The sequence below is a fragment of the Lycium barbarum genome, chromosome 9 (assembly GCF_019175385.1).
Source record: "Lycium barbarum isolate Lr01 chromosome 9, ASM1917538v2, whole genome shotgun sequence".
Lineage (NCBI taxonomy): Eukaryota > Viridiplantae > Streptophyta > Magnoliopsida > Solanales > Solanaceae > Lycium > Lycium barbarum.
In genome coordinates this window covers 3160217-3169511 of record NC_083345.1, presented here as the reverse complement: position 1 = coordinate 3169511, position 9295 = coordinate 3160217, and the positions used below count along the sequence as shown (strand labels likewise).

General features: G+C 36.9%; 1 protein-coding gene across 1 annotated transcript; it reads left to right on the top strand.

Annotated features, from left to right (window-relative positions):
* The first annotated feature begins 2111 nt into the window (after nucleotides 1–2111).
* On the top strand, nucleotides 2112–5432 carry LOC132608806 (ferrochelatase-1, chloroplastic-like). Its single transcript, XM_060322552.1, has 4 exons — nucleotides 2112–2368; nucleotides 2480–2581; nucleotides 4733–4836; nucleotides 4959–5432. Exons 1-4 carry the CDS (start codon nucleotides 2207–2209, stop codon nucleotides 5005–5007), a joined length of 417 nt encoding a protein of 138 aa, XP_060178535.1. The 5' UTR covers nucleotides 2112–2206; the 3' UTR covers nucleotides 5008–5432.
* Nucleotides 5433–9295: the final 3863 nt, after the last annotated feature.

Below are 9295 nucleotides of genomic sequence, written 5' to 3'. Positions count from 1 at the left end.
CATTTATATATATCATAATGGTATAATGGAGAATTAAGAGAAGGATTGAAGCAGTCATCCATGATGGCATCTCAGTATATTTATATACCATGATGGTATCATAGAGGACTAAGAGAGTGTCTCATTGAATGACTGAAACGGTTCTCCATGATACCATCTTAGTATATGGTGTATATTTTGATAGTTCATGGAAGACTGAGGAGTGTCTCATTGAAGGATTGATGCAGTCCTCCATGATACCATCCTAGTATGTGTATATAAGATGATAATATCATGGAGGTTTTTTTTTTTTTTTTTTTTTTAAAAGAAAAGTGTGTATTCTTAATCATATCAGTATATTACATATGTCTATGTGTTTCATAAAAGGTTGATGAGTGTTTTTGAAGCAATAAAAGTCCTCTCTAATACCATCATGTTGGTGTTATATTTTTTGAGAATTTCAGGTGAATAGTTTTGAGAGTATGAAAGTAAGGGAATATGAGCCAAAAGAGTAATTTGGTTGAATTTCTTTATATCAGCCAACAGAGTAATTTATTTTTTGTTGAGAAAAAAAAGGGAAAAAAAAACTACTTGCCAAAATTTCATTTTATTTTTGCACGGATTGCTCTTCAAAGGCACTGGTCTAACATGGGATCAACCCCATTCCAACTTCCAATTTCAGTTCTTACTCTTCCACGTAAGCTTTTGTTTCATTTTCATATGCTCTTATATGGGCTGCCGTCTAAATTTTGATACTTGGAAGTTGATTACATGGAGCTGTCTAAATTTTGTTTCTTTAATTTTTGGCCCTCAAATTGCTCGTCTTTAATTTTTGCCTTTACTTAAAAAGTGACCGAAATATCTCGAGATTCTGGGTTCGAACTCTCGCTCAGTAAAAAAAAAAATTTATAAGGCAGAGTTTGCCTACAAACTCTATCAGTTTGCCTTATGCCTTAAGGCAAACTCCGTCCTTATAAGGTAGAGTTTGAAACTCTGCCTTAAGGTAGAGTTTTGAAAGCAAGTTCTGCCTTGCGAATTCAAACTTTGTCTTGCGACTTTTTAGTTTTATTTTTGAACGAGTGAAATTCAAACTCGGAACCCAGATGTTTTTAGGTGAAGAACAAAAGTTAAAGACCAACAATTTGAGGGACGAAAATTAAAGATCACCCCGGAATAAGGACAATCATGCAAATTGTCCCCGAAATTTTCCCAAGAATAGATTGATTAGCACTTTAGCAGTGTGATGTTCCCAATCCGACCCTATCAAGGCCCAAAGAACGATTCTGCCCAAACCTTCTTATCCACTGCAAAATTTCATTGGCCCTTCACCGTTCTAGTAGTTTTCTCTAAACCTCAGTTCCACTTCGATCTCTTCTTAAACATTCTCGTTTGTAAAACGTTTAAAATCTTGCTAGTATAAAACAAATTTATTTGAATTTTATTTTGTCAACTTTGACTCTCCTCTTTATTTAATACACGTTTCCAACCAATTATTTCCCATAAACCCTTACATTTCTTTGATTCTTGTCAATATAATACTAATATTTATTAACAACCCCCTCTTTTCCTAACAAAAATTTCCCATAAACTAGACATTTTTCTTGAAAGGTTTGGCAAACTTTCAGACCCATAAAAAAAAAAAAAAAACTACACTAGGAGTGTGTTCGGTATGGAGGAAAATATTTTTCAAGAAAAATGTTTTCCTAGAAAATAAGTGAATTTTCACTTATTTTCTCGTGTTCGTTTGAGTAGTGAAAAATAAGTGAATTTTTTATTTATTTTCTCATGTTCGTTTGGTTGATAGAAAATGTTTTTCAGAAAATACTCATTCAAGCCTCACTAACTCCAACCCAACCCCATACTCCTCATCCCACCCCACCCACCCACCCACGTACGCCCCCACCCCCTCTATTTTTTATTTTTTTAATTTTTTGCACCCCCACCCTCAACCTCTCCCGTAAACCATACACCACGCCCTCCCCCGCACCCTACCCCCCCACCCACCCTCCCCCTACAACATTTTTTTTGAAGGTTTTTTTTTTTTTTTTTTAACTTTTCTACACAATCACATCCCCATCCACCCCCCTTGCGTGGAACCTATACCAAACCAACACCCCACCCCAACATTTTTTCAAAACCTTTTTTTTCAAAAAAAATAATTTTTTTCCCCTAATCTGAAGATTCTGAACAATTTAGTTCCATTGTTTGTATATATTAGGCTAATGGTATGAATTTTGCGTGGCAGGATATTATACGTCTGCCCAGATTGTTCCGCTTTCTCCAGCGCCCATTGGCACAACTCATTTCTGTCCTCCGAGCTCCGAAAAGTAAGGAAGGGTATGCTGCAATTGGAGGCGGTTCCCCTTTACGAAAAATAACAGATGAGCAGGTATAGAAAATCCTCTGTTTTATTGATGTGCTCCGTGCTAACAAGTTCTTTCTATTTCATTACGACGGTGTCATTTTCAACTTGTTAACCCTCTTAAGCTCATCATTACAGGCTAGTGCGTTAAAAATGGCACTAGAAACAAAGGAAGTTCCAGCAAACGTCTATGTTGCGATGAGGTACTGGTACCCGTTCACTGAGGAAGCTGCTCACCAGGTAGACTTAAAATGCATCCTTTTGTTCCTTTTAGCAGTTAACATTTGTTTTTGTCCTGATCTATTCTTTGATCTTGTCTGCTTCTTCTTTCACGTGCTTACTATAATCTCAATAAGTCATTCAAGCACTAGTTCCATTTATACTTTCAAATAAGTCTAATTTGTTTTGAGAGCTTGAACATGGGCAGAATTCACAGAAGTACTAACTAACAAGCACATATAAATATATTACTACGAATAAGAATAAAGAATCATAAGAATGGAGGAATAATTCTAAAAGGTAGAATAGAAAATGGTAGGACCATAAGATCCCACACATCTTGCAACTATTTTGGCCATATAGTTTTTCTTGATTTCAGTTATTTTGTGAGACCTTATGTCAGAATATGTTATCCTGCTTGTATAATATTGTATAATGAGTATAAATAATGGTATACCATATGCATTTTCATTCTACATTTATGTTTATATATAACCTGTTACATGTTTGGTGCAATTGTTCTATGTTCTGAGTTGCATTGTCTTATTTAGATATCGAGCTTTACATAGAGACTGGATTTTAATTTATCTCTACTATTCTCAGAGGCGGAGCCAGGATTCGAAGTTTATGGGTTTGGGGCTCTAATTATTTAAAGTTACTGGGTTCTTAATTAATAATTTGTACATATTTGACAAAAAATTTAATACAAATATATGATTTGGACAAAAGCTACTGGATTCGGCCGAACCCACACCCGAAGGGCTGGCTCCGCCCCTGACTATTCTTGCAGTTTCCAGGTATATATAAGTAATATTTTTTTTCCTTTTCTGATTCTTAAGAGGTTCTTACACTTTTACACTTTGTTTCACCCTAAAGCAATATTATCTAGGATCTTGATTGTAGAAATCTTCCTTTTCTACGTACTTCTGGGAAAAACTTTTTGTTGGGGAAAAAAGCAGACTAATAATACTGGGATTAAGTTAGCCACAATAATAACAGATGACGTTTCTACGTAATGGATTTTGAGACGTCTATTTTATTTGAATCTTTGCCTCCCCAACAACCCCCCCCCCCTCCCACACACACACCGCACCCCCACCCCAAAAATTACCTCCTCCCCTTCATAGAGTTTTAGGGAAGATAATGAGCTAAAGGTCTTGTTCTCTATGTTTACCTCCTCCTCCTTTTTGATTGGTACCTCCTTTCTTCTTCTTTCTATAAATGATATTCATTTCATATGTACGTAAAAGATCAGTTAGATTCTTAACTTGTCGAGGATTATGATGAGGACTGAATTTCAGGTAGGGGTAAGGTCTGTGTACACTCTACCCTCCCCAGACCCACTTATGGGATTACACCGGTTATGTTGTTGTTGTAATTGAACTGATGCTTTGAGAGTACTTTCTCATTACCAACTGGTCTCTTTATATGCATGACTGATGGACACATGAAGTTTTAGGTAGTATGGCTAGAGGCCACTGGAGGGGGGATAAATTTTGGACATTTATCATCTTTACCGATGGAAGCCATGAAAAATATTCCGTCTTTTGTTAATCTTGACAGTAATTGAACTGGATTGGACTTCATATCTAACTTTTGAATAGGCAAGTCAAATAGCTTCTTTGGGCTTGATTTGCTTTCAAATAAAGATCCATTAGCACTACCAACAGTTGAATTAAGGCTTAGTCTTCTTGGTACGTCTCCAATTTGCAATTTTGTGTCGTGTTCTGGTTACATTGTTTGGCAATATTAGCTGAAGAAAATTCAGTATGCTTTTTTGTCATTAATTTATCTGGCTTTGATAGTTTTGGCTTCTGGTTAGCAAAGTCTTCTTAATGTGCTCTGTTTTTCTTAGCAAGCTTGTAATACAACCTCACTGCTTTTATGTGCAGATATAGTCAAAAATGTATATGCTGAGAATATTGATAAATTGCCAGCTGTTTATTTGAGATCCTTTATTTTTCTTTTTTATTTAAAAAGATTTCATGTGTTGAAATTTTGGGTGGAACATGTTTTCTGCCCCTAGTTGATCCCAGCCAGCAGTTACCTTTCAAGGACACCCAATTGAATAGTTGGGATTGAATGGGACCGAAGAATCACTCATCTCCTGTGAGCTTGAAATTCCATAAGTGTTAAGTTTGATCTGAATTTGAGTTCCCTGTTGTGGTGTAGATAAAAAGAGATGGGATCACAAAGCTTGTAGTACTGCCTTTGTATCCTCAATACTCGATCTCTACAACTGGTTCAAGCGTCCGTGCCCTTCAGAATATTTTCAAGTAACTTCTTTTTTCCTTTTCAATTTGGTTATTGCATTACGGATTGTCATGTTCTTAACTTGAAGTGTATGCATATACTTGTTCCCGACTCTAATTAATATCTTAACTTTGTGTACTCTCAGGGACGACTCTTATCTGTCCAGACTGCCAGTTGCTGTCATTGAATCCTAGTACCAACGACAAGGTTACATCAAGTCCATGGCAGACTTGATTGAGAAGGAATTAAATAATTTCTCTAAGCCTGAGGAGATATCTTGTTGGAATGGAAAACACCACTGATGTTAGCAACAAACAGAAGAAGAAGAAGAAGATGAAACAAGAAAGAGAAAATCATTTCAAAGAAAAGACATGACAAAACAGAATAAAGTATTATCTCACATGGATTCAATTATTGTGGGCTGTTGAATCACTTTGTGCACAGCTGGGACAGCTGGAAATCTGTTACACTTTTCACATGTGGTGCAATGAGAGAATATTTAGAATGATGAGGTTTTGATATTGTTAGGAAATGCACAATTAAAATAGAACAAGTATACAGCCTAGATTAATAGTTATTTTCTTTTCTTTTATTCTTTGTACAAATCCAATTGTATAAATACCTGAACAGGGCAATGAGAAAAGACACAGAAAATTTTCCACATCAGTTTTCTTCAAATCTTTCATGGTATCAGAGCATTGGGACTGATCCAAATCTCTTCTCATCTTATTCATCTGCTGCAGCTTACTAAAAAAAAAAAATGCCTAAAACTGTTGTGACTGCAGCACCCAGTGATGGAAAAACAATCATCATTGATCATACTCATCCCTATTACTTGGGATCCTCTGATTCACCCGGAATGACCCTTGTTAACACAGTGTTTGATGGAAAAGGGTATCTGGGTTGGAGATGGTCTATTTTACTATCACTTTCAGCCAAGAAGAAGCTTGGTTTCATAAATGGAAGTTGCAAATCTCCAGATTCAACTTCAGCAGATTTTGAACAATGGAATTGCTGCAATGATATGGTGATTAGCTGGATTCTGAATGCATTATCAAAGGAAATAGCTGATAGTGTCATATCCTCCACAACAGCTAAGGGTTTATGGGACAGTTTGGAGCAAAGGTTTGGCAAATCTAATGGAGCAAAGGTTTGGCAAATCTAATGGAGCCAAACTTTATCACTTGCAAAAGGAATTATCTGTCTCAGTACAGGAAAATAGTGACATAGCTGGATATTTCACTAAGATAAAGAGAATCTGGGATGAACTGGACTCTCTAAGTATCATTGTGTGTTGTTCATGTGTGTGCACTTGTGAAGGCAAAGAGAAACTCACAAAATCTTTGGAAGATCAGAGATTAATTCAATTCCTGATAGGTTTAAATGATGTGTACACACAGGCAAGGGGAAACATTCTTATGATGAATCCCTTGCCTAGCATCAATGTTGCTTATTCCTTATTATTACAAGATGAGAATCAGAGAGAAGTATATGCAAATGCACAGTTCTCTGCTGATTCTGCATCTTTCATGGCAATGGGTCAAGGAAAGTTTGTAAACAATCAGTTAATGGCTGAGTTTGCAGCATTTAGGGCAGCTGGGCAAGCTAGAAATGCTCAGAAGTTCAAATTTCAACCACAAAGAGGAAGAGATATGAATCAGAAATTTAACAATTCAACACAAAGGTTGGTAAAACCACAACAAAAGTTCAAAGGAAAGAAGAAGTATAATCCCAATGTCACATGTACTTATTGTGGGAAAACAGGACATGTTATGGATGACTGTTACAGACTCATAGGATTTCCTCAAGATTTTGAGTTCACAAAAGGGCAAGACCAGCCTAGGGCAAATGGGATAATATTAACAGAAGGAGAGGGAGATAAGGACATACAATATGTTAAGAGTAAAGAGACTGATATCACTCAGCAGTATACCAAAAAGGAGGTGGCAGAAATGATGCACATGTATAAACATGCAAAGCAGGAACAGAAGGGGATTAATGCAAACGCAATTCCGGGTACTATTTTAAAATATTCAGGATCATGTTTTGCTAGTCTAACATCAAGCACCTGGATCATAGATTCAGGTGCTTCAGAACACATGTGCTACAATCCTAATTCTTTCCTTTTCCTAATCCCTCTTCCTGTACCTTTAAACATTAGTTTACCTAATTCTTTCAAAGTTAGTGTTACCCATACAGGAAGCATATCCATTTTGCCAGGTCTTGTCTTAACTAATGTCCTCCATGTCCCAGATTTTAAATATAATCTTTTGTCTGTGCATAAGTTCTGTGTACAATTCACATGTGACATCTTATTTACATCTAGTAGTTGCATATTGCAGGGACTTTCAAAGATGAGTCCACAAGCTTTTGGTGAAGTAAGAGAAGGACTTTATTTATTAGAGCCTTCTAGTCCTAAGTCTAGATGTTTATTTACTTCTGATGTTGTTTCAATTCCAAAAGGAAGCAATTCCATTCAAGAGTCTGTTTCAGTTCCTAGTTCAGTACATGTCAACCCTATCCCTAATGTAAGACTTTGGCATGTAAGATTAGGACATCTCTCATTTTCAGCAATGAAACATTTACATTTCCTCCATTGTGTTTCAAACTCTAATTTTATATGTGATGTGTGTCCTAAGGCAAAGCAAACTAGGCTCCCTTTTCCAGTTAGTACTATCAAGTCTAAGGGAATTTTTTATCTTATTCATGTGGACACTTGGGGCCCTTATAAATCAAATACATACAATGGTCATAAATATTTCCTCACTATAGTAGATGACTGTCACGACCCAACCCCGTGGGCCGTGACTAGTGCCCGAATTGGGCACCCGAACACAATCACAAATCCGAGCGGCAAACAGATGACTTATACCGACACAAATATCAAACGCTGCCTCAGATTATATCAAACACATCCAGGTATATAACAGAAGCCGACAAGGCGGTGTTTCAAATTTATAAGATTTTCAACGAAAATTTCGGCAGAGTTTCCTTTGTTTTTCGGACTATCCAAAATAACCCTGTACACAGCAAATTCCAACAAAGGCCACACAGGGCCAACAGAACAACATATACATGTGCGAGCCGACAAGGCTGCCATAACGAAAGAGATCATATGGACACAACTGTACAGACGTAGGCACACACACCCACAAATAAGTCTACAGACCTCTAAACAGACCAACCGAATCATATGGCGGGACAGGGCCCCGCCGTACCCCGAATAAACACATACATATACGACAAAAGGGAGTTATACCACAAGCTAGGCTCCGAAACAAAGGAGCAGTCAAAAATAGCTGAATAGGTATCCTAAGCTGGCGGATCTCCAAAACGAGCGTCTGTACCTGCGGGCATGAACGCAGCCCCCCCCGAAGAGAAGGGGGTCAGTACGGAATATGTACTGAGCATGTAAAGCATGAAATGTAGTAATAGACTCATACTGAGATAAGGTGTACAGGACTCAATGCAACCTGCAGAATTTCATGAAAACTTGCCTTTGAACATATTTCATCTGTATCGTTCTCATATCAATATTAACATAGTGTTTTGTAATCAATGTTGCATAATCATTCCGTATATAACATGTATAACGTGTCCCGACCCTTTAGTAAGGGACTCGGTAATTAAAATTATAGCATCATAAACACAAACATATACGTGTCCAGGCCCTTTAGTAAGGGACTCGGTAATAAGGAATATATGCCCTCCTGGCCACCATCTCCATATCATCATATCATCATGTCATCATCATACATACATACATATATATATATATATATATATATATATATATATATATATATATAACGTGTCCCGACCCTCTAGTGAGGGACTCGGTGAATAATATAGTAAACATGTGCACGAAAACGTGTCCTGGCCCGGGACTCAGTGAAGGATATAGCGGTAGGCACGAGCAGAATAATAGGCAACCACATATATCCATTTTTTTTTAGACTCAATGGATAAGCAACTAACCAGCTCTAAAGTGTCAAAATAATATTCATAGTCAGTTCTTTTTAAGTCTCATAACAAACCATAACAAGAAACGTTTCAGATTTCGTGTACATGTATCAACTTAACATGGTGTAGCTTTTGAAAGTCAAGTATGTCTCTAGTTGTGCAATACTTTAAGAATAGGAACTTCCATGCATTATTCATTAGTCACTCATGTTGTAGGCACATGACAATAGCCTTAATGAAATATAGAATCATAAGTCATGCATGGAACTAGAGAATAGAATTTACCCCAAGGTTCATATCGTTTCATACTTACGTCTAGGACATGCCAAAAGAAAGAAAGAATAGGCTTTACATACCTTTAGCGTTTAGTCGTATTATACTTGTACTTGCTGCCCAATAACACTTATCCTATATCAAGATATCAAGAGCTACGATTAGTCTACGAGGGAATTCAATACGTACTTTAACGTTAACAATCCCTTTCAAACATTTAGACCACGTTTCGTTCGCATTCAAACC